Source organism: Phaethon aethereus (assembly GCF_964289735.1).
Source record: "Phaethon aethereus genome assembly, chromosome: 1".
In the NCBI taxonomy this organism is placed as follows: domain Eukaryota; kingdom Metazoa; phylum Chordata; class Aves; order Phaethontiformes; family Phaethontidae; genus Phaethon; species Phaethon aethereus.
Genome location: NC_138575.1, coordinates 69,954,775 through 69,980,906, shown reverse-complemented (window position 1 = coordinate 69,980,906; position 26,132 = coordinate 69,954,775). Strand labels below are relative to the sequence as shown.

The following is a 26,132-nucleotide window of genomic DNA, read 5'->3' as shown; positions in this document are numbered from 1 at the left end:
GAAAATCTCAGAGGTATTTTTACTTGCCCTGTTATTTCTGTCCATCCTAATCTGTCTTGGGACGTGTGCTTGATACCACAACCGCGTGTGTGGTGGATTCAGTGCTCGGTGTTCGAGAGCTGTGGTTAGCATGGATGCTCTCCTAGCTAAGGAGAGGCCTGGCGGTGCGCTGATGCCTCTGACTAGTGGGCAACCCGCCTGCTGCTGACCCTCCAGCCCTCGGCTAGGTTGCTGCTGCCCAGAGGAGCCAGGGAGCAGTGTGGGCTATTGAGCTGCTGTGACTCCCAGCCTTCCCCCAGCCGCAGTATGCCTTACTTTGCAAGCCACTCGGTGAGGGCAGAGCTTCCCAAAGCCCAGGGGGGGCTGAATCCGCCGGAGCAGTGTCACCACGTCCAAGTGTTTGATCCGTCCCCTAAAGAAGAAAGCACAGTGAGGGTCGTATCCTTACCACAGGGTGACCTGCTGATCTGCCTGTCAGTCTTAGGGCTATAGCAGGCACAGAGGTGCAAAGTGTCTCTTTTCTCCTGGCGCTTTACCTCCCATATAAACAGCCCCAAGCCACCGTCTTCTGATACTTGTTTGCGCTTTGGGCTGTCACTGGAGCCAGTGCAAAGCAAAGTGCTGACGACCCTCCACAGAAGCAGTTGGGTTTCTTTTAAGATCATTAAATGGCATCTCAAAAGGAGAATTCTCTCACGGAAGGAGGAGAGCTACCAGAGCCAGAGGCGGGGCTTCAAGCATGGGGCGTGGATGGGGAAGAGGAAAAAAAGAGATTCCCATTTATAGATGAGAAGGAACACAATGTCATCTGGACTGAGTGGCTATCTATTATACATCTTCAGCCACCACAGTCTTGCCTTCAAACAAGCACAGACAGTAGCATCTGTTTTGTTAACAAACCATATATATTAGAATTCTGTGCTTATCTCCTATCCCTATTAAAAGTCTCTCTGAGCCGTCACCATGGATGGGAAGAAGGGTTTCAATTTACATGTCACTCTGATAATGTGACATGGCCCCACATATTGCAGAACCTGAGCCCAAATTAATCTTGACACTATGTCTCATAAAGAGATCTGCTTTTAGTTTATGCCAAGATCTCTTTCCACAGTTTTTGCATTATGAAAGGGGCTTTGCAATTACAATTGTCAACTGTACTGTAATGCCCCAGGAATCTAAATGTACTTTAAGCCTAAGCATGTGTCAAACAGAGCATATAATACTGAATGTCAGTTAAGCCCTTGTGTAAGTTGTTCTTGTGTAACTTTAAATCCCTGCAAGTCTGATGATGTGAATAACCCTGCAGACAACATAATGCAGCCGTGTGAGGATACAGGTTGCAATGGGCCTATATGACATACAACAAAACAGACGTTTGAGCGCAGCAGCTCTGCTGTGAGTAGAAAGTCAAATAGAAGAGTCACAACTCAATATCCCAAACACATGCAACAATAAGCCAACACTCTGACCTCCTTTGATCAATCGCCTGCTGCTCCTCCCTGAACAGTCTATAATCTCCCCCTAACTGAAAGTGAAGCAGTGTCCTGCCAGGTAACAGTGCAGCCTAAATGCTGAGATTTTTGTGTGTATCCTTGCACTGCTGGCTTATGGATTCACCATCAATACCTTGTGGAGGTATCTATTTTAGGATTTTTGCAGGAAAAAAGTGTTCCTGCAGAAGGAACATGGCACTTACTGTACTGGGTCTGGAGAACAGAAAATAACAGGCCTGTTCACCCAAGGAGCTCTGATATCCAGTCAGGGCTACTTACTTGGCTTCAGGGTCATATTCTGCCCAGATCCTTTTAAATTCATCCAGGTGGTGTGGTCCTAAAATGGACCAGTCCCGTGTCAGGTAATCAAAGTTATCCATTATAACAGCTACAAAAAGATTGATGATCTGCAAACAAGGACAGAGATGACTTGATGGATGAGGCAGGTAACAGTAGACTTTACCAGGTTCTCCATTTAAAGTCTGGATTTGGACTCATAAAACTAGGAAGCCACTGGGGGTGGGTTCTCTGTTCCCCCATGCCAGCCCCACAGTTTAAATGGGAAGATCCCAGGGGCGGGATATTCTCAGCTGGTCACATTTTTCTCTTCCCTACTGAATGCATGAGGCCCAAGTTTGCTGAATGCTTAGACATGCTGTGATGGCTCTTCATTTACCCGTGTCTTTGCCCAGCAGAACAGGGTGCTGGTGGGAGAACCCAGGATTTATCCTCCACAGGCAGTGGGGCTGAGATAAAAGTCCTTTCTTCTGGCCCCAGATCAAAACTTTTAAAATGTTGCTGCTGTTCACTGGGAGAGTTTTGTGCACTGATGCCAGATGCAGAGCATGTGCTGTCACTCTGAGCAATGCCGCATTGCCAACACGGAGCAGATGCAAGTGGGATATGTGTATTCTCACAGTCATTGCTGCTGGCAGGGGAGGAAAAACCTTCTCAGCAGCCAGAAGGAAGGTAGGAGGAGAGGTGGGAAGTGTGGCTGAGGCGTTGCTAGCCTCAGCACAGCCCACAACACGCTAATTTGGTTTTCTCATTGAGGGGGGGAAAGAGCGCTCCTTTGCTGCACAGAAAGGATTGGGATTTGAAGCAGAGCATCCCCCAGAGCTGGAGGGGGGCAGGAATGGCAGTGACCAAGGGGGTGTTGTCACTGAAAGGGTGCTGCTGGGAAGGACCCCATGGGGAGATTCTCCCTCTTTGAGATCATTCTTCTGCTCTGCAGTGCTGGTATCTGGGGAGGCAGGGGCTCAGTCTGACAGAGGGCAGGTTTTGGTTGCTGGGGCAGACTCACCAGGAAGGCACAGAGCATGTAGAAGCTGATGAAGTAGAAGACGGCGAAGCTGCTGCCACAGGAGTGATCGGCTTCGGTGGAGTTGGCCGGCTCCGACTCTGGGTCGCACTTCTTGTCTGGGAGACATGCCAGCATGATTTCCTGCCAGGCCTCACCGGTGGCACACCTGGGCATGGCAAAGGGCAAGGGAAGACAGCAGTGACCTTCGATGTGAGAGGGACTGGCACATTAGCAATCTGTTCCCGCTCCCGTGAACATTAATGGGAATTTTGCCACTGAGGTCAATTAAGAGCAAGTTTAAGCTGATGGCTGGGCTTTGGCATACACTGGCATACCCTGCTCCTCTTTTTTGCTTTGTTGCCATCATCAGCATGTTGTTCCTGACTGGCTTTGCCTAGTCTGGCTATGGGGCTGTCATCCTGCAACCAGCCAAAGTCATCGAGATGTGTGTGACATGGCTATGGATTGCATGAAAAAACTCCCTGAAAACGAGGGGAGTGTGTTGAATTCGTGCCAACTCCCCACCCCTTCAGCACCCGTCCCTGGCACACCTGGCCACAGCTGGAGCAGGATGATGTGCTAAGCTGAGCTGGGCATGGCCATACCAAAGCACGAGTGGGAGTTCATGTCCCTTTCCCTGCTAAAATAAGCTGGAAGTCATACTGGCTCGATTTGAACGAAAGGAGGAGTTTGCGATGCATATCAACATTCGAGAGCACTGAAAACTGGCTACCTTCCTTCTGAGTAGGAGGACTTGCCTCCCTCCCCAGCACTGAGCGTTGGCCAGTGTCAGATGGCAGGGTACAAGGACTGGTCGTTTCATCTGATGTAACTCCTAGGCTCCCCCACTAAGGGACAACATGTTTCTACTCACCTCGTGAGCATGACACGGTAGAAGGAGATAAGCTGTGCCCAAGAGCAGAGGAATTGTGCTCCCAGGCTGACACAATCCAGAGCTGTCAGACACCCACCTGAAAAGCAGCAGCACTGCCTGGGGGAAGGTCTGGAAGTTGTTGTTGCGGTTGATTTCTGTGGTATCATTCAGCGCAATTTTACCAAACACCTGGCAGAAAGCAGAGGTCTTTTCAGGTTAGCCCTGCAAAATCCCCAAGCCTCTTGTCACCTGTAGCTCTTGGCCTCACCCTGACTCTGATACTTAACAGAATCTGCTCTCCTCTTAAAAAATCGTTTCCACAGGTCTTTTGTATTTGCTGTTGCTTCCCTTGCTTGTGTTTTATCACTCGTTTTGTAACAACAGGCATCTTTTGTTAAAACAAAACATCCTTCCTTATTTCATATACTGTGAATACGTGATATGGGGCCTTATTTTAACAGGCACTCACATGGGGAAGTAGTCCAGCTGAAAGAAATCAATAACATGGAAGAAAAGGCTCCTTCCTACATTGCTTATCTGTCTTCACCAGGAGAAAATGATAGCAAAAGACCAGCAGCTGCAAAGCCTTGAGCTTCCAACTCTGTGGGGTGCCTTAGATCTTCCCAAAACAATGTAAAGTACGTTGCCTTGGATCTGGAGTTTGTCCAAATGCTTTCCCTTCTAGCAGCCATGCTTGTCACCAGCAGGTGTTTCAGCCCCCCCAAAGAATGCAGCAGTGTGAAGGTGATGACTACATTTGCCCCAACAAGGATGGCTTACAGCTTCCTTCCATGCCCAACCAGCCGTCGCTGCACCAACTAGTTCATCCAGCCACAGCACGAAGCCTGCAGCTATCGGCAAACCCTTTCAGGGGCTTGCCCTCAGATGTGAAGTCCCCAGCGTGGGAGAGTTTCAAACTTTGAAAAAGTCTTATACAGCTGTGGGCACTGGGACTGAGAGCTTAACAAACCTTGCCTGGCAGAAAGGTCCCTGCACAGTGTGGTCAGTCAGGATTGTTTATTCCCCATCGATGGCAACGTGATGGAGATCTCAAGGACTGAGTGCTGTAATCATGTAGCCAAAACGAGCAGCAGGAACAGAGCAGCTCTGAGAGAACATGGAGCTTCTTTTCAAGCAAATGTCACTGATAATTAACAGCCCAAAAGAAACAATGACGTGGGGAGAAGCGCAGGGACAGTGGCAGGCGGGAGGGAGGGTCTGTACCTGGCAGGCTTTCTGCAGGGGTTCCTCATGGACATGTGGGCCTTCCCCAAGCCCAACCACCCCCACACCGCTGGTAGCAGTGACAGCCCCAGCTGCACGGAGGAGGAGCTGGAGGACAGATTAAATGCTCAGAGGCAGTTTGAGCTGAGGCAGCCCATATTTTTCATTTCAGGCAAGGATAGGCAAGGGAACTTCCTATGCTGGAAGTCTGATTTCCCTTTTGACCCTGCGCCTTCCCTCACACGTGATGCACTATTGGCACTACGGGTGCTTTGCATTAGGCACCTACGAGGAGCTGCAGGTAGAGGCTCCTCTCTCATGGCCTCTCCAGTCAGTGCCTCCTGGGCCATGATATGAGCGGCTTCATCCATCAGCATCAATTGGGATTTTTCCAGTTGGGCACATTAGGTAGCGAGACTTCAATGTTGTTAGACTCCAAGGCTGTAGCTGAGGTAAAGTGGTAGGTCTCCTTTATGTGGGAAATTCTTATCTTTTCATCAGATCTGGTACACCTAGGCTTTCGAGGTAGCTGCTTAATGTAGTGAGGAAGGATTTTCCTTCCTATGTGTCCCTATGTGTGAGGGAACTCAGTGTCAGCAGATTCAAGAGAGCAGCACACAAAATGTCTGAGATGCCATTTGGACAAAAAGTGATGATAACAGTTCTGTGGGCTCTGAGCAAAGAGGGGAGATGAGAGAAATTGGAAGACAGGAGGGCAGGAAACAATCTAGTAATCTAGATGAATGTGAAAGACAGATGTATGATCTTCAGGCTGCTGAGATGATTAAAACAGAGGGTTGAACGTAAGCCAAGAATTAAATAGCCAGCTTAGAACTAGCTGACAGAAAAGGGAATAGAATTACAGAATAAAATATCTAGCCCTGGCAGTGCCCTGATCATTGTAGACCCCATCTGCCTGGGTGCTTGGAAGCCATTTTTAATGCTTTGTGTAGCTACATAGCACTAGTGTAATACTCTCAAGTGATTTTCTGTATAGCACAGGTAATCCTGTAAGATCTTGGCCATTTGAGCTAGTTAGGTATTAAAGGCAAAACTGGCAAGATTACCGTATGAGCCTAGTAGACTAAATGACAGCTGTAATTACCGGGAGCAATTGGGATAACCTATGATAAGCGAAGAAAAGATTAGTTTTATTTTTCAAATTGGGGGAGGGTAGATGGAGTCTGTGAAAAGATGTGATTATAATAACAGGAAACAAATTAAAACAAGGTCACAGAGGTCAGATGAATTTTGTTACAAATTCTGTTGGCATTGTGAAACCAAGAAGCCCGTCATGTTTGAAGACCTCTGGAAGCAATTATGCCATGTTTTTCTATACTTTGGTCTCTGGTCCCAGGTGGCTGACTTGCCTGGGATCTGTGATTAACACTGAAGTGGAAAGTGAAGCTTGGTTTGAAAAGCAGCACAGAAAATGAGGCTGGGACTGTCACAGACTGTTCCTGTATCACATGCTTTCTTCAATGGTCTGTATGCAACATCAGTTCCTTGCACAGATGAATGCTTAGGCAGGTTCCAAGTTCATTTTGCAAACTGAATAGGAAATTGTATTGATGCAGCTTCCTGAAGAACTGGCACAAACACAGAGAGTTGGTATGTTGGGTCTGATCCCATATTTACCTTCATGGATGTAAATCAAAAGCCACTCTTTACAGCTCAGTGGAAGTTACGCCAGTGTGAAAGTGATGCAAGAGAAAAATCGTGTTTGTTCAGTGCAGCACAGCCATAAGCCCACTGAAATGACTATTTTGAACCAACAAGTGAAGCAGTAAATCTCCCTTGCCACTGCTGCTGTCCTTTTACTATTTGCATATTGAATTCTGCCATTAAATGGGTAATTTTTAATTTTTTTTTTCTGGAGTGTGTTGTGCTCCTGTTGGAAGTGCATAGGCAGGCAATGTTTTCCAACCAAGGTTAGCTGCTGTCTTACCTTACTGGGCGAAAACATTCTTGTAAGCCCCTACAACCACACATTCATCTAGTTACTTTATAGTTCAGTTCCCAAAACTCTAACAGGAGAAGACAGACACAATTGAACTCTTTAGCATAACTTACCTGCATCCCGATCACGGCGTAGATGAAGAACAACATCACTATTAAAAGAGCCACATAGGGGAGAGCCTAGAAATGAAAAAAAAAAAAAACAAAAAAAAAAAAACAAAAAAAAAAAACAACAGAGAGCAGTGTGTCTCCACCGAGCCCGGCACACTGGAGCCTAGTTCATGCTCCTGGCTTTGGGAAACTGGGAAGAGGCTGGTCCCAAACGTGGAGTCTGTAATTTGGCCAGGTGGCCACTAGATGCCTCTACAGGCCCACATTTTCTTGCCTTGCCCGCCACGGCGCTGCTGCCACCCAGCTCAGGCAGGCTTTGACTCTGCTCCCACTCGTGAAGGTGTAGCTCTGCTGCCTTCAGGTCAGTCCTGCCCTTGATGGAGTGAGGAAAGTGAGGGCAAAAACCGTCTATAGCTGCTTACCAAGAGGAGAAAACTCTCATAACCTGCATTATTCTGGCACCAATAGCAATGTGGTTTTTTTCTGGATCCAGTCTGGTGAAATAAAAACCGCAACAGCTGCCGAGATCCAAATTCAAGGCTTCTGCTACAATGTCTGGTACCACCCTAAGTACCTAAAGCAGCATCAGCTTTGTACCCTGTTCAGTGTCAGGTGTCTCTGACGGTGTCTGCAAGGCACAAAGTGTCTGTGATCAGCTGCTGAAGAGGAAACACAGAGCCCTGATACGCAGCGCTGCCTCATAAGGAAGAGGCCAGCGCAATCAGCAAAGTGTTGAGTGCTATCGGTCTCCTCTGCCACTAGCAAGAACCAAGGGTGCAGCTCGGGACCTCACAGGCTTAGGAGGAATTTTCTACTCTGTTGCTTTTGAAATATATAGTGCTCAGACCAGAGATTTCCAGACCTTACTTCAGAGACAATGGGTGGACACATTCATCCTGAAAATGTGAGTACAGTCCCTGATCTGGATTTTGAACACCCCATTTCACAGAGTATAAAAAGCCTACAGCATTACTATTTTTTTAATGTAAAATTATTTACACCTTTTAAGTTTATGCCTAAATTCAACAGCGCTAAATCCTATAGGAAGAATTGAGGAATAATTTTCACTGACCACTATGGAGATTTGACTAAGATCAGCAGAAATCATCTCAAAGAGATCTGAATATTAAAATGGCAAAACCTAAAAGTTTTAGACAATGTCTGTAATCATTATCTTGAGGCTCAGAGGCAGATTCCTCTGTATTTTACGGGATCAGACGAATCTGTATGGTTACCCACAATGTCAGTGGAGATATAGCAGCTCAGAATTGGCTTCCAAGCATTTGGTGATTATCTAGTTGGGACTTGATACACACAAGACCTAAGAAGAGCTCCTGGGATAGTGTCCAGACAGTGCATAACTTTACCAGTTCTCTTATCTTTCAAATGGGGATGGGAAAAGTGTCTTTTCTCCTGGCCATCTGGTCCTCCACTTTCTTTCCATGTTCTTCTGCTCAGCCCAATTCTCTCCACTGACGCACCTTCCTACTCATCTCTGCCCCTTATTCTTCACGGCTCCTTCAGCTCCTCTCTTCAGCTCCACTCTTCTGGCTCTGTCCTTCCCCCTCTCTGTCCTTCCCTGGCTTTACCACTTTGTCCTTGTGATTCCCACGGCCTTGCCTTGCCCTCAGCATCCCCTCGCTTCCGACTCCTCCTGCTCACCAGCATGGGCTCTGCTACTATCTCGGCAGGCGGAAACCCCGCTGAGCATTTTCTCACCACACGCCCTTCTGACCGGTGCCCCAGCTTGTATGCAAGCACTGCGTGCCATGCACGCGGCACGTGGTAGTTATGATGGGATCTGAAGGCCAGCAGAAGTTCGTTGCTGATTAGGCTGCCCTGTGTGAGTAAAGACGCTTCCTGGAAGCATGTGGGGACACAGAGAGGAGCCTGTGCCGGACAAAGCCTGCAGGGATCCCAGATTTTGACAGTGGGAGTGGCTGAGTTAAGAGTGCTCTGCACAGGGGCTATTCTTAGCTACAAAAGGAGCCTCCCAGCAGTTGCAAGAGGAAGAGCTTTGAGCAGAGGATACCATGTTATATGTGGCTAAAGGCTTTCAAGGGAAAAGCGCTTGCTTGCAGTGCTTTCTCCGCCCCCCCTGCTGTGGAAGATACCTCCCTTGATACTTTCTCCCATCACCCTACAGCCCTGCCTAAAAGTGACTCTCCAACCAAAGAGGTCTGAAGGTCACAGGAGGGAAGTACCAGGCACTCCCTTTCCCATCCATCTCATCCTCTCAAGCCAAGAGCCATGGCAAGCTGAGATCAGGATAAGAGCGAGCTATTGCTAAAGAGGCAGAAAGGGGGCAAGGGGAGGAGAGGCAGGAACTGGAAAGTGTGACTCTGTCCCCTGCATCAGGGATGGCTGAGCTGTGCCAGGGGAATCTCATTCCTAAGCGTGCAGGCAAAATGGTTCCCACCAGAGCTGCTCAAATAACAACCTGGAAGCTAGCAACCATGTAAGCAATGGAAAAATTCGCTTGTGGTATGGATGTGTCAGAAAACCGCTGTGCAATATTAGATCCCCTGGCAGTCAAGGAGTGTGAAAAATGAGAGTCCTTTGCATGAGCCTGGTGGTCTGGCTACCGAGGCCACCCGAGAGCTGCACTGGGAAAGGTCCAGACTGATCCCTCTTGTACACATGTGCTACTTCTGCTGACAAAGACAGAAGTGGTGGTGATCCACAGCACTGCAGGCTTTGGTCCCAGCTTGTGTTGTAGCTGGTGAGGTTTAAGTTTTAAAGCATGGATCAGCTCCTTTCGCCTTTGAGTCAATGCAAATGCTATCGACCATTTAGAGCCTCCATCTGAGGGATATATGGTTTCTGTTTCAAGACTTCTGTGTTGCACAACTTTGTCATGCTTTTCCCAGTGGTGTGTCCTGCATCTTTTCCCATGTTTAGACTGCCATTTGTATTCCTGTGCTGTCTTTCCCTGACGCTTCCTCCAGACCTGCCCCAGCTAACATCCAGGTTGTGCTGGCCCAGTAAATCCAGGTCAAGTACTTGTAAAATCCAGGAGTATGCTATGCTTCATCTCTTACTACCAGTTTGCTATACGTGGCTAGGTTAAGAGCTGGTTTGGAAGCAGTTTCTCTAGCAAATAGCGATCTCTTGGTATTTGTTTTGCCCCAGAGGCGATGATTCTTGTCCAGTCTGGTCTCCTTCACCTTGCCCTATCTACTCTGGTACTTTATCTACCACTAAAATGCAACCTGCCTCCAAGACAAATGCAGCAGCCATTTAATAACTTGGCCAAAAGTGTGGGGCCAAAAAGGTGAAATTCTTCCTGGATGAAAGCATGGGGGGCCACACACCTCTAATACTCACTGGAAATTCTCAAAACAAGGCTCAAGGGAAACTTAATTGAGGCCCAGGCCTTCCCCATAGCTGTGTATTTCACTTAAAGCAACAGACATAAAATACAGCTAAAATAGAAAAAAAAGAGAGAGGAGATTGAAGGGTTACTGACAGGCGGTAATTGAGTTGAACTGAACTATCAGGGCTGTTCAGGAAGGTCTCAAGCAATTACTCGTGCTTTAAAGATGAAACTCATACCCAGGCAGTCGTCCCCTGCGAGCCCCATTTACTTGACTGCCATTCATGCCACGTGTCACTGGTGCGCACAGCTCTGGCCAGCAGCCCTTGAGCTCAGGTGCTTGGGTGAAACCCCTCCCTGAGAGGCCACCAAGGGGAAATAAAAAGGAATTAGATCTTACTTAGAGATAAGCGAAGGAATACCTGGAAGGACTTGATGAAGGTCCAAAGCAGTGTCCGGATGCCCTCCCCTCGGCTCAGGAGCTTCACGAGACGCATCACGCGGAAGAGTCGGAAGAAGGTGATTGAGATGCGAGAGTTTTCCTCTGCGTTCTGGAAGCCATTGGCACAGAGGCAGAAGTTACAACAGCACAGGAGGAACAGGGTCCCTGGGCCACAGAGGACGCTACGCCGAGAGCTCACTGCACTGTTCCTTGTCCTGGTACCGCTCCCTGGGCTTGCACTGCCCTGGCACCCCAGGGACGGGCCGAGGCTGGTCGAGCCTGCCCTCTCTCCCGTGGTGGTGAGGCTACTCTACGGGGCATCTCGAGGCCATCAGCCTCTCCCTTCAAGCTGCCTGGACTTTTGGGGATTAGGGATATATTACGCTATAAACCCCTCCATTACATCTTCTCCTCACACTGGCAAGATGCAATTCTGCTTTGACATTGTACTGGAGGAGAAAGATACTTTCTCTTTCGACTCACCTCGGATGTTTTACCCCAGCAAGCGCCTCAGCCAGCAGTTCTGGTGAACCTGGTGTCGGGCATGCTTGCTCTGCTGGGAAACAGTAGCAGGTCCCAGGTCTGCTCCAGGGTGCGAAACCCCGCGGGGGCACGGCATGCGCTGCCCCTCACCCAGCTGCTGGCGTCACCGGTGCTGCTGGCAGCCTCGCTGTCCCTGTGCTGCTGCGGCCATGCTGCTGGGGGCTGGGCCGTGGTCGCTCGCTCCCGCTGCTCTGTGTTCGGGCCTGTTGCATTTCCCATGACCCCTTTGTATTTCCCACAGTCTGTTTTTTTAAAAACGTTTTATTTTGGGTTCACTGCTACTGTTCAAGCGTGCAGTATTTTAAAATAGTCTTTCTTCTGGGCTGTTTTTTTCTCACAGCATCTGCTTTGTCCCTAAGCATTTTCCCCTGGGCCTGTAACCAGCTCTGATGTTCCTCAGCCTTCACACGTGCGAAGGCAACATCCGTCTGAGCGCGGCCGCGGCAGCAGGCTCACCTGGGCCTCGGCAGAGCACTCGCTGCCCGGCTCGAGGGGGGGCGAGGCACGGAAAATGCCGTGTTTCCCAGTTCATTAATGAATGTTAATCGAATTCTGTGCAAAGCCTGTGGAGCTGGTGGTTTCCACTAGCAGCACTGTGGGAATGTGACCTCCTGTCACAGGGGAGATAACACTGTCACCCTGCCACCCGACCTGCCGTGGAGCAAAGAAGTGCACAGAAACCCCCTCTCTGTCCCTACCCAGGCTGCAAGGACCACAGTTTGTGTCCAAACACCACCGGAAGAGCAACATTTAGGAGGAAGAAACAGTGCAGATCACCCCTGCTGTTAACTACTCACCACGGTGTAAACCAAGAGAGAACAGACCCTTTGGATTTCCTGTCCCTGGGCAGCAAAACCAGCAGCTGCTTGCCTGTCTGCTCCTGATAAAACCCAAAGCGCGGGAACTGCCCGGACTTAACGTTTCTGGGATTAAACGTCCGGACGCGGCTGTGTACCTGCGCGCCGCGCGCGTGCCCCTGCTTCCACCCCGGGGTGAGCAGAGCGATGCTCAGCCCCAGCGGCCCCCGGCTGGGCCCGCGCCCCAGCTGCGGCCGTGCAGCCGCGGGGGCACGCAGGGGCCGTAGCTGCTTGCGGGCCTGTGCGAACCCCGCTCGTGCAGCAAGCGTAGCGCGACGTGCCGTAGTTCAGGCCTGCACCCCCACGGCAGTTTGTCTGTCTACCTGCGGTGAATCACCGGTGGATATTTTGGGTAGCTTCCTCCAGTCTGCAGTAAAGGCTGACGCTCGCTGCCTGTGCAATAACCAGGTGAAAAAGATTAGGGGAACAGGCTGTGTCAAGGAAAAGCCTGAGCGCTCCCTACGGCTCACATCATTCTTGTTTTCTGACTTGGACAACAGGCTGGGGGCTTCAGTGAATCGGAGGGAATTGCTTGCCCTGAGGTGAAGGAGGGAACGTGGCCTCCAAGAAATCAAAAATCGTGGCTTTCAGTATTCTCAGCTCTACAGTCCCAGAGGGCTAACTAAAAGGTCACACATCTCTCCCAATCCTATAGAAGTCCTATGGCCTCTCTTCCACTTTCTCTAAGAAGCTAAACTGCAATATCACCTTAAAGAGAGTTGAGGTCCAAATTTAAAAGTTAGTCGAGCTCCAAATTTAAAAGTCATGTGGACAGCAGTACTGCTGTGGTTGTGACAAAAAAAAAAAAAAAAAAAAAAGGTGTTTTCTTATTCTACCTGCTGCTGCTCTTGTTGGCTTAGCCTTTTGGATGGCAGCAAGTTGGGACACGGGTCTGGACAGAGGTTTTAGCATTCCTTTGTCTTTCCTTGCTGAGAGGAGGAAGCTGCTGTAGGCAGAAAATTATCCCTGTCCTCCTAGGGGTCTTGGATTTGGCAAAGTCTTCTAAGCAGAAGATAAAATAGAACAAAAAGTTGCAAATCTGCAATATACTGGCATCAAACCACTTAGGCAAAAACACTCAGTGATGCCTCGGGAGATTACGGTCATTTTAAGTCTAGGTGGCTACAGATTAGCCGGTGCTTGAGTAGCCTTGCTTGCTGTCTCCTGGCTTTCATCCAGCTTTTTGAAGATGTATTCTTGCCAGAGGAGGGAGGTTCTGCAAAGTGGCAATCAAGAGCCTGGAGTTACTGCAGCTCTGTTGGGGTGGTGTGGGAACTGCCTTGTACACCAAGGCAGAAGAGTTTGTGTGCACCACGGCGTGAGTTACTCAAATGTAAGAGTGAATCACCTTGTTGAAAAGGAACTTCAGAGTCCCAATCCTTTCTAGTCTGGAGGTTTGGACATGAAGTCACATTGCAAACGCATTCAGCGTCACATTGATAGTGACATAGTTTGTTACTAACAAGAAATCTTACCAGGTCTAGTTCTCTCTTGGTGATTCATTAGAAGGCAGAACGACAGTTAACTTGACCAAAGGAAAGCTCAGGATGCACAAGAAATACACATGTGCAGCATATTCACAGCTCATGTGAACACCAGACTCACACCAATACACGACATGGCAGCTTCATGCACAAATAACTAGGCTGGGCTTGGAGAGAGAACTCGTGATCACGGGGAAGAGAATAAAGGAGTGTGTTAGAAAGAGTGTCACAGAAGCTGGGAGGGTGGTCTGTATTTTCGGTCTTACCATAGAGGAAGAGCATTGGGTATGTTCAGCTGGCTTTAAAGAAAGGCAGACAGAAATAAGCTGTAATAAGTCTCCAATCAAGAGCCCTAGTAAACTAGGTCTTGGCTAACACAGGAGCAACAAAATGTCAGAAGAGGGCAAAAGGGAGTTTGAAAGAAATGCACAAGAGGCTGGGCTTGTTCCCTAGGATGCCCAGGATCAAAGCTGGCCATGGCAGAAGTAGGTACAACTCCCATTGAATTTGATGTAAGCTGTATCCACTACCACCACATGTGAATTGCACCCAGTATCTCCTGAGTGCTAGACATCCTGGCATCCAGGCAGTGGAGGTACTGATATTGTTAAAATGTTTCTTGTATCATCACTACTGTCAAGTTCAATACAGGGGCTGATTTAGCTCCCCAACTCAGATCCAGGCCATTGTCTGCACAGGGACCAGCCAGCTTCTAGTGCATCAGTCTGATTTTTAAACCCGTAACATCCCAGTGCTAAAGCAACACTTTCTGCTTATGTATCCTGTTCCCTTACACAGTTCTGGGTGATAACATTATTGTTACTAAGACAAGGGGTTGGGACAGTCTAATCAGCTCTTGGCAGCCCTACAACACCCACCGCCAGCTGTGGAAAGTGGGTTGGTAAAGCTGGTTGGCCTGCTGTCCCTTCACCCACCTCACAGCAAAACTCCAGGGACCGAATGGATGTGTCCCTGGAGGCCAAGCTGAGTTGACCTGAGCCCTGGTCATGCCTGGAAGAGTCTAGTTGCTGCAAACACCCTGCCTGACATTTCTTGATTAACTTCTGGGGCCGTTTCCAATACCTGAGAGCAATTTTAAAAAACACCCAGGGCTGCAAATACCCTTAGGTGTAAGAAACAGAATTGAAAATTAAATGTACATAGGTTTATCGGGGGCCCTTCAATTCAATAGTAACATTAATCCTTCAGGCCTAACCTCTGCCATATGCCCCATATGCCAAACCTGTCTGTCATTACTTCCTGTGACTACATTAGCAAAGCTGAAACTGATGTATTTCTTCTTCTGCCAATGGCAGAATTCACCTCTAGTGCCACGGAGGACTCCTGCAGTGTGCTCCTGCTCTCCAAGGACACTGCTGTAACCAAACTGGCATTGTATTGCCTAAATAAAAACTGTAGGTTGGATGCACAGCCTATTTGGTGATACAGGCAAATGAGAACAATTAAAAACCCAAGGTACACCTAATCATATAATAGTCTCTTGGGTTAATTCATTGGTTTGGTAGTGTCAGCTTTCATTGCTTTTGTCCTCCTTTTTCACACATTTGCTCTTGCATTTTCTTTTCAGATCACATACAGGCAGAAGCTGGCTTGCATACCAAATAAAGGAGCGGTGCCCATAGAGACATTTCTCACAGACCAGGCATAGATTTTGTTTTGTGTTGCTGGGCAAACATCTCCTTTCCAGCAAAGAGTTTCTCTGTCCCATCCCCCTTCCTTTTTCTAGTTTTGCAAATCATCTTTTCTAACAATAAAAGGACCCTTATTCTGCAAATGGCTGCATTCCTGGTTGAAGGTACAAAGCCCCTTCAAACTAACTGAAGGAGGCCCAAAAATTTTCAGCACTTTTCAGGATTCTCCATCCTTCCTGGCTGACGGTGTTGGTGCATCTATGACGGACTGGCTGAAGAAGCCTTGTAAATTACTGTAGAATATAATACCTTAATTATCATTTTGATATTGTTAGTACTTCATCAGAAAGTACAGAATAAAAAAATCTGTATAAAAGGATATGACTATATAAGGCACTGTTGATACAGGATGCTCAACTTGGAGGAGTTGAAAAACTACAAACCAAAGGTTCTGAGTATCTTTGGCACTGCTAAGAAAGTGAAGTAGAGGTTGACTTACTCCTCTCTTATTCCCTGAGCTAACTGGCCTGTGTTTTAAGATGGGGTCAAATATGTAGCAAATTATAGCACTACCTACAGTAAAGGCTCAAAAGCAGCACAGGAAAGTTTCTGTTAATGCTGGCAGGTGGTATGTGTACAAATTGTGGGCTGACACTCCTGATATGCTTGTGCATAGAGTATTCTGTGCGTGAGTATATGAGGGGGAAATCAATCAGCTGTGGGTTGCTGAATACATTTTCTGATATCCACCAAAGTTTCAGAGAGGAGCCAAATCCTACCATTTTCCACCTGTGCCAAAAAGTCACCATGTGGACCTGAGCAAAAATATATGAGAACCCACTACTGGGACTTTCAAGTGTGGCCATTCCTAACTATAAAGCCAAGAGAGCTATTGCTAGATTTTTTGAGAATCTTCAACCTTTCAAGTGATGTGGGTATGCCTATTTTAGGACAAGGACAGGCACGTGGTACCTGGGAACGTAGTAGTCACATAAGTTCACAGGGATGGAGGCATGGTGATAGGTACTTGAAATTAAAGCCGGTGTCTAATGCCCATCTGAAGTGAACAGGACTTAATTTCTACAAATCTCAGAACAAATCCTCATCTGTTTAATATCTTTGAAAGAGCTTTTGGAGAAGGCACACCACTTAACAGAAGGTGGTCTTGGCTGCACTCTGTTTTACTTGCAGCCATCTCTTCTCCTGCATGTGGTCTAACCTGCAAAGGAACTTCCAAGTATTCTACCCTGCTCTTGTCATTAAGGGCACAAGTAGCACACACATAACTGGATGAGAAAGGGCAACAACAGTAACAGTGAGATCAGTCACGAGATGATGCTCTGTGCAACTTCCATCCTAGAGAAAAGGGACCTGAAGTGTAAATCACAAACAAGTCCAGGGGCATATTGAGAGTGATGTAGAAGGGAACCTGCAGGCTAAGAGGTGGAAAAGAAGTATCTGAGGCAGGATGTGTCTGTGTAGAAACTCAATGGGGATGAGTGCAATGGAACTGCTTGGGTCTTTTTTTTTTCTCTTGATGTCATCATATTTAAAAAGGTAATAGAGATGCTAAGGAGCAGAAAAGGTCAAGAAACAGAAAAGCAGGTTGTGGAAACCAAAGTAAAGATGCAGTAGGATAAAGGGAGGGATCCCTGAAGCATATCTGAAAAGCTCCTCAGAATACTGTTGCATGCGTATATCTCATATTAACTGAGTTCAATGTGTACCAGAGTACCAATATTTTACACAGACACATTGCTGGAGCTCCTGCTAACCTGTGTGCATCCTTAAAGGCCCTACAGGCACAAAAGAGAAAGGCACAGTTTATGCCCATCATGAATTCAGGATCCCAGGTAAGGAAGTCTCTGGGAAAGAAGACAGGTTTATTCAATGGAAGGATACTTAAAATCTCAGATATCACAGCACCAAATAAGGTAACTGGTAGTACTGTGTTCCTCCTAATCATGCTCCACCTGGGTAGGTGGGAGTAAGGCTTACTGGTGGCTATTTACAAAGAACATACCACTTCCAGATGGGTACAGGGAGCATTAGAGTCTCCTGAACCACTATACTGACTCATATATCAAATTTGGTGTCTGATCTTGCCATCAAGTCAAGGAAGTAAGTTTCTAACAGGTTGTGTTTATGGGTTTCCAAATCCTGATTATAGCATAAATGTTTTGGAAGCTAGGAGAGGATAAAATTTGCACTTTAGGAGAAACAGTTTCAAAGTTTCAAGGGCAATATGTAACAGTCAATATCATATGATTTTTATGCTGTAATGTAATCCATTCTGAAATTCTGAGAAAGAATGACTTGGCTCTTCAGGACTGTAAAGACAGGAGCAAAAATATAAGCAAAAAGACTAAAGACTTTGTACCATCATGGTAGTATCAAAGCTCCCTGAAATATCCATGACTTAGAATATCTTCTGGATAGATAGAGATTTGGAAGAAAACAATAAGGTGTGTTAATAAATAGACTCAAATGAAAGTTTCAGTAGAAAAATCCTGAGTGGAGATATGAATCCCACCTCATTCCTGTGGAAACATTGGAGATGGAAGACCATGTTGAGAGGTTTGCATTCCCTGGGGTTTTTGGCTGGTTTTCTTACAATACAATGACTATCTAGAGAAGCAGCAGCTAGAAATGCCTAAAGCAGAGCTCCATTAGGCTTGTACAGAACACATCAATATACCCAAGGAGGCTCCTAGCCTGCTGGGTAAGCGTGTTTCAGTAGTGGTAGAAGCCTGACTGTCACTGGGATGGCGGTACAGGCAGGTGGCATTCCCATTACAAGCACTGTTGATGGTAGTAATTTTTTGACACCACAGGACACACTGAAGATGATGAGTTCAGCTCCTTCAGAGGATACAGTCTTTGCTAGGAAGTCCAAACTGTTTTTTTTCCCAGCATTCAAGGAGTAGAATTTCCTTGCTGACAGCTTTTTTACTGTCTAACAAGACTTCTTCCATTTGTAGGGAGAAGTCTCTTTTTGAAAGACAGAAGCCAACCTTTATGTTGTGAAGAATTTTGGCTTGGCTTGATCTGGGGAACATTTAAGCAGCCAAATGCACAGTGTTATTGTTGCTTTGTTAGTCAGAGTTGTCTCAGTCAATGTAGTGGTACAATGGCGGCCTTCTAATTTTGCCTGGTAGCCCTAGGTTTGAAGACATGAGAGGAAATCTGTGTCTGAGAGTTTGGCACCATGATATGACAGAGTATCTTCATATTTCTCAAGAAAGCAAATGGTCAGATGCTTATGTTGTTTTTTGTGACAATCTATGCTGAGGAGAATAAGGCTTCTGGATGAAGCTCTTAGGAGACAGTTTGCAGTAGCTAGTTGTTGGTGATGGATGTCTGCTAAGATGTTTCCTTGATTGCTGTTGACATTTGGAGAATGATAAGTTACACATGAAGATGCTGTATCTGTTGGAAATTTGTCCATTGGTCTGTTAGCCTTCTCCCATGAGGAAGGGTGTGATGTTCTCTTCTTGCTTTTTTCTACTAATTGCAGGAAGGATGCCTCTGAGAATCTGCACTGTAGAGTTTGCCTGAGCAGACTGCAGTGCTGCGTAACTCTTCTGCAGCTCTAGGATACCCTTTTTTTTCTAGTTCGTATCTAGAGTTCCTCCAAGTTCTTTGTATCTAGACGTTCTCCAAGAGCCCCGCCTACTTTAGCCATACTGCATCTGTGACCTTGTTTGACACAAAACGAAGGGCGGAAAGAGACATTCTGGGGAAATGAACTCATCAAACAAACATAGATAAGATTTTGAGGGGAATTAAAAGCAGTTTCATTAAGGGATACCTGATGAAAAAACAGTGATTTCATTTTGTTGCTACAGGGAGTGAGGAAGAATTGAAGGGCTGTTTCAGCTGCTTGGCCACACCATTTTGACTGGATGGAGAGGGCACAAATAGGGCAACGCAAGCCAACAGCACTACTGTTCTGGAGATTTTTCTTTCACACATGTGGGTCACACTGAGATGGGATCTGCAAGGACATGAGCTTCAAGAACAAGAATTTACCAGAGTATAGGAAAAAAAGAGGTTTAGAATTTATCAGTGCCATGGAGACATGATAAAAGAGAAGACACTAGACTTTCTTTTGCATTTTGTGTCAAAAGTCTGACATGACCTCAGGAGGCTGGCTGAGTAACACAAGTCTTTGTGAAGAGCTGGAAAAAGTCAGAGTTTCAAATCAACCTGGCTGCTGGCAGGTATACCCTGCCATTACTCCAGGGAGTTACCACAACCCCTACCAGAGTCATCTATCTGCCCCTGCGGTGTGTGGTTCTAATCACAAGAACTCTAGAGATGATCCACCTGCCACCAAAGTCTGTGAAGTTATTATAAGACCAGGCAGAAATGTATCTGGTATTTCTCTGACAGGGAATACTACTGGATTGCAGATGGCATAATTCTCAATCCACACAACCTTACAGTGAAAACAAATTATTAGCTGGGGAAAAAAAAAAAGCACCAGACAAGCTGCTCAAACTCTGCATTCTTCCATTAAGTGTGCAGTTCTTTGAGAACTCCTGGGAATATTTTGCGTAAGACTAGCCAGAATTTTTTTTTCCTACAAAAATATTTTCTTTTAGAAGAAAGCTGATGCTGAAAGTGAAATGTTCTGTAAAAACACGTCAATTTTGAAAAAAGCATTTCAGAAACGTAAGATTGAAATCTCACATTTTGTCCGTGCACATTTCAGTTTCAGTTTTCATTTCCATTAGAAATGTAATATAGCTATGAAAAAAATCAATCCCAGACTAAACTGTTTTTACTTTACTTAAGCAAATGTTTTGATTTTCCTCAATTATTTCTGTCTGAATGATCTTGTACTGAAAATTTTGCAATTTTAAAGTTTTATTCTATTTTATAACAGAAAAAAAAGTGAAACACAAAATCAATCCTTCCTATAGCTCTAATCTAGATGAAGCACCAGAGGCTTTTTGGATTATTTTCATAAACTGAGGTTTGATTTTAATGCCTATTAGAAAAGGGCACCATCTTAGAGGAAAAGAGGGAATTGAGGTGTATGATGCTGCCTTTACTAGGGTAAATGGTGAACACATTGCTGATTTCCCTGGAAAAAGCCCCGAGTCGTTCCAGTACAATATAACATGCTAATCCTCAGGCAGCTCTGCAGAAGAGACTGAAATCTCTTGCACTAGGGAATTAAAATTTTATTTGGTGCAATAAGGGGAATTAGGAAAAATGTGTCACCTGCAATGAAGTTTGCCTTAATATTTCTGCCTGCACTAACTCATGTGGGTCAATAGACATCAAGTGTCAGCTCATACAAATGCAATATATATGCATTTACACTTCACATAGATTCCACATGATCTCAGATCTCAGGGGAAATACCAGCATATCCATATGCAACAAAAGCCATTTCGAACACAGTTAATAAGGTCAAGGTAACTTTCAAAGCAAATGAGTCCTGCAGCTATCAGTTTTTTCCCTTCATTTCCTATGTATTCTAAGATTTTGAAATTCTAGAGCTTGCTTTTCTAATTAGCTTCAAATATGCAAATCATACCAATTTGAATAGCTTATTAATTAATTTCATATATATATCCATGAAATTGTCAGACAGTAATCTTATGGTTCCAAGTGCTTAAGGTAAATATAAGGAAAGTCAATTGCTTTAATTTGGTTATGCAGATTACTCTAGACTGACAATTACTGGACAGTTAATGAGAGTCACTTTTTACACAGCTGAAAGCTCTATTTTTTTCCCATGACTTTCAGAAAAGCAGAACAATTGTTAAAGTATATCTATGCAAATTATTCTTAATTTTCAGGATCTTTTAATAATCCTTCTCATTAGCTCTGGGTAAATGATGAGTTCAAGTATTATGGTAATCAAACCCAGGGGGCTCCTGAGAAACAAGTAGATATTAAACTCTATCAGAGATGTAGTGCTCATCTTCAGGTACAAGTACTGGTCTGACTCAGAGAGGCAGGTGCAGCTTGCCTGTGTTTTATTATTTGTGTTTTGTGGGACAGGTAGACAAAAAAAGCCCTAGAACATCTAGATAGGAAGGCTCTGAAGATAAACCAAGCCATGAAAAGAAATATTGAACGGTACTTGTGTGCAGGACCTCTTACTTGCTTTACAGGTGAAGTGATTTTAAGGATTTTCCTGTTTGAGTATCAGCTGAGAGGTTTTGCAGATTTGAACACTCCTGCCAGAAGCCATGTGTGACAGAGTAGACTTTTTTCATTCACCTTGCCTTTTCACTTGACCAATTCTTGATCCACAGGGCAAGGGCTCCCAAAAGAGGTAATGAGGCTGTCTCAGCCTAGCGCAGACTGAGGGGGGTGACCCCAGGAACAGACCAGACCACTGGGCAAGACAGAGAGAGAGCAAGTATGAAAATTTAGAGTTCCAAGGTCTCCAGCTTTCCTCAGCTCTGTTACCATCCATGCCAATGGTTTCCTCATTGCTGTTCCTAAGTAGTCTAACGTGCCTCACTGTCTTTCGTATGGCAAAATTAAAATGTCTTTTAAACATCAGGCCCAGCGTGTATTCATCACTGTGCTGGAAAGGGCACTCTTTTTTTCCTCCACCTCTTTAGGAAGATTTATGTTCTCTCTTATATTGGTCATTCTTTTCTTTTCTTTTTTTTCCCATTGTCTGGGAGGGATGGAGGGAGGGAAATCTGTGGGGCTGGTTTTCCAAAAGGAGCACAGTCTGGATCTAGTTTTGACTCATTCTTAATGACAGTTCTTTTCATGTCCAGGTTTTTCTATCCTAAACACACAAATAAATCCATCACCTTGACTTCTTATCTGTAGCAGTGTTGTGAAAGCACAGCTGCTCTGGAGGGCTGCAAGTAGAGACATCTTGGCCTGCTAAGGTTCTTGTGTACTAAGACTATGCCACTGATTTTGATCTAGAACAAGAAGGAGGAGACTGTTCAAAGCATTCATACCAGTCTTGGTCACTTTAAAGACATGCTGCTGTGTGCTGTGGAAGGTGTAGATTTTTCCATTCCTCGTACCATCCCACAGCCTGTCTTGGAAAGGATAACGGCAGCAGAGTTCTCTCAGATGAATTTCCTGAGCCTTAGGTAGGCAGGAGCTTTCTTCGACTCCAACACCTTGCAATACTCCATTAGTACTGAGAGGGTGAGTACGATCTATTGCTTTCATATTCCCTTGGGGCTGATGATTTGAGGAATTAAGCAAACCCCCAGAAGCATGTCCTTCTTCTATCATGGCTGTGCTTGTCTTCAGTGCACTGAGCGTTTGAGCATTTCTACAGCTATTTGTTAATTACTCATTAATTTGCTGATAGGATTGCATGGTGTGGGAAAAGGATAAGGAAGAAGGAAGAACAGATTGAAACTTGGTGCCCTCTGCATATTGGTGTTACTGGGGTGTCTCTGGGCAGACTCACCTACCTAGGGCAGAAAAGAGGCTGGAGATCTTTGGACTTCATAGGGCTCCATCTGTGAAGAGGTTTCCTGGGAGTTCAGTATGAAGGGTTTACTGTGACGTGGTTGGCAGGAGCACGTGAATCTGGAAGGAAGTTTCAGCAGCATCTTTGCAACTCCTGTGTAACTGATGAGGAATTACACTGGTGGTGGTAAGGTCAGAAGCAGGCCTGTGGTCTGCAGCAAAATACCCACTCCTCAGTATGATAACTCTTCCAGGCATTAATGGAGCTAGATGGAGAGCAGATCATGAGCAGTTTTTCCAGCGAGAAAGGCAGGCAGTCTACCAGCTCAAAGACTCTCCATGCAGTGTTGCCAGGATCCTTCCTTTGGCAAAGCCAAAGGCTCTGGGACAGGGTGAACATGAATGAGCTATTTTATGCTTTGATGAATGTGCTGAAAGAAACTGCACATGCCATTGAAAACAAGAGGAAACCCAATCTGTCTTTGTTTGAATGCAACAGGACTGCGGACTGCAAGAGACAGTAGATGCAGGTGAACTAGCAGCCCCTGTTACCTCTGAGTAATGAATCTGTGCTCAAGGGAGAGTAGCCAGAGATACCAGCAGCCCGAAGAGAGAGTTTGTTATGGACTGTTTTCATCTGAGATTTGTAGTAGTTAGTATTTAATTCCCAGGCTGTGTCTTTTCATTGCCTTTTAAATTAGAAAGTTATTTAATGTTGATGCAGAATGTTTCCTAGACGAGAACAACCTACAGAGTCATATTGGATTTCTATATGTTAGTATGGGATACAATAAAGCCTATGAGCCATGCTGGGATTGGAAATGCCAATCACAGGCATTATCAGAGCACGTTAGACGTGGTCATATGGAGACTGCAGCTAGCTGTTACAAAGCTACTGAGCAACAGATTTTTGTTCTACACCTCTTTTCAAGAATAAATGATTATTGATTTGATGAATTCTTTGGTTACAGATAATATGCGGTGCTCACTGTGTGTGATTTACTATGTTCAATTCTGGGCAAACAGTTGAAACTCAAAATCCTTCACTCTAAATATCAATTTGTTTTAGTGCCTTTCTAGTGTTTCTTTACTGCTGAGGCATCTTTGCCTTCACGTCTGTTCAGCTTAGGAAAAGCTGTCACTTGATCTGGCTTTGAGTGAAGCAGATTTTCTCCAAGTCACTCAGACAAGGCTCAGCAAACAGCACTGCTGGCTTGTATCTCTGGGTTTAAAAGTTGATTTTGAGAGAATGACTGGGTTGTGACCAGCTGGGATGTCCCGTTACTCTTCAACATTGTAAATTTTACTGACAATTAGACCCAGACCCAGATTTTTGGCCATCAATCAGATGACCATAAGCAGCAATCCAGTCTCTACAGCTAGGTCATCTGGATGCAGCTGGGAATGAGTCCCATTTAGCAGATATCAAGGAAGATATATGAAGCAGAATTCATTTTGTTGGCATGCTATGCCAGAAAGTCTCCATGAAGAGCAGACCAGTGAGGGAAGGTAAGAGCACAGCCGTTTTAAAAACAATTTTCTAGTGAGAAATAAAAAATCCCCTTATGTTTGCCTGGCTGGTGCACACAAGGGTAGAGGGAGGGCAGCAGGAGCTAAATAAGTGTCCTATATCGACTGTATTAGAAAGGGTAATATTAGTTTATATGTGTTTACCTTTGATTAAAAATCTAGCTGAGAGACCACATTCTCTTGCCTACCAGCAAAAACCCCACAATCAGGTCTTTATTTAATGGGAACCTCAAAAATTCCTCTTAGTCTTTGCATTTGGGTTTGCAAAATGGTACACATCACCATGCTGAACTGCTGCCGAGTGCCTGGCACAAAAACCTTCACAAAGAGGAACAGCCTTTCCCCTAGACTGGTGGTATCTTGGCTGAAGACAGGAAAAAATCACTGATGCGGTAGGTAGAGGGGAACTAATTACTGCCCTGCTGAAAACTACTCCCAGTGCTCCTGGGAATGGGAAACACGATCTCTGCTACCCAAGATTTCAGCAAAATTTGGAGAAAGTGACTGGGGATAAGAAGATGAGGGAGAAGAGAAAGTTAGAGAGGAAAACAAGTAAAATACTTCTGTGTGTTTTCCCTTCTTCTGTCACCTTGATCGCTTTCATTGGAACTGGCACTGCAATCTGGAACCAGTTAGCAGATCTCTAAATATGCATAATAGTAAAAGATGGTGAATGCAATGAAGTCTTGGAGCATGCACGTTAAAAGCTTTTATAATTTGTATGAAAACCAGAAGATTTTACAGCAAAACTGAATGAATGAAATATAGAGGACTGTGCACCCTTTATTACTGCAATCTGCATGTGGAGAACAGCTATGCTGGAAAATTCCTTGGGCATTCTCAGCAAAGTAGGTCTCAGAAAAGGGAGAATTAGATGCCAGAAAACATCTTTCAGTGCTTCAAGGAACTGCCTTAGATGACAGAACTAGCTGGATTTGAGCTCACCTGAGCACATTGTTGTCAATCTAACTTATGATGCTTAGGGAGCGATCATTAATTAACACTGGTCTATTATGGGACAATCTAAGGAATCAGAGTCAGAGATTTTTCTGTGGATTCAATCTCTATTAGAGTTCAGTGAAAGTTAAAAGAAACTTTTGCTGAGCAAAAGGAATGATTTATCCTGGCTAGCAAGCCAATGGAAAATATAACCAGCTTGGGGTAGTGCTGAAGTTTTTTATTATTTTTTCTTTTGAGCATTTTAACTAGCTTTGTGGAAAAACATATTGGAATTGAAATGAAAATTAAATATAAGGGTATTATATCACAAATGTTAATGCCAGAATACTGTACTGTTTTTTTTAAAAGTGGTGTGATAGAAAAATGACAAGAAAAATTAAATACGGTCAGAAAATCTGGATTTAGGCTTTTTAAAGAGCTCTTTGTACTGAAATGTACATATCACACTTATTGTACCATTGAAACAACACAGGACAAAGCCTGTGGTACTTTGTGTTCCTACTATTAGCTGTTATTATTATTGTAATGTACAGTCAAATCAGAATTCAGGACTCCTTTTCTAAAAGCCTTAAAACCCACCAAAGTTTTGGGTATGTGAAAGCCCACAGTAATTAAAAGCATGACCGACTCCTCAGTGCAGTCAGTGAGATGCTATGCCCCACCATTTTAAAGAGACCTCTAAGCATTTTCCCTCAGAAGGACTCCACACAGGTTTGTGCATCAAGTCTTACAACTTCATAGGGCCATCTAACTTTCTTTTAAATGTTTTTACAGTTAGGTTTTAAGGATTTGTTCTGGATTCTTTATCTTCTGTTTCTCATATTTTAATTAACTAGCATGTGTGTGGTTATATTTATCCAGTAAGACAAATTTATTTTTGTGCTGCTCTTAAATCTCCCCTGCATTGAAATACATTCTGATTATGCCATGCACCTGGAATAACGTTGGAAGCCAAGTATAATAAG

The 26,132-nt window shown here is 45.2% G+C and overlaps 1 protein-coding gene across 1 annotated transcript in view; it reads right to left on the bottom strand.

Moving 5' to 3' along the window:
* The window catches only part of CACNA1C (calcium voltage-gated channel subunit alpha1 C), a gene marked incomplete at its 5' end in the record, with an annotated part of 490,257 nt that overhangs the window by 16,730 nt on the left and 447,395 nt on the right, over positions 1 to 26,132 (bottom strand). Inside the window, 7 exons of the mRNA XM_082008523.1 lie at positions 316 to 412; positions 1,773 to 1,900; positions 2,797 to 2,962; positions 3,768 to 3,859; positions 6,968 to 7,033; positions 10,703 to 10,831; positions 13,873 to 13,905. Of these exons, the coding sequence (XP_081864649.1) occupies positions 316 to 412; positions 1,773 to 1,900; positions 2,797 to 2,962; positions 3,768 to 3,859; positions 6,968 to 7,033; positions 10,703 to 10,831; positions 13,873 to 13,905 (711 nt within the window). The remainder of the gene's footprint in view (positions 1 to 315; positions 413 to 1,772; positions 1,901 to 2,796; positions 2,963 to 3,767; positions 3,860 to 6,967; positions 7,034 to 10,702; positions 10,832 to 13,872; positions 13,906 to 26,132) is intronic.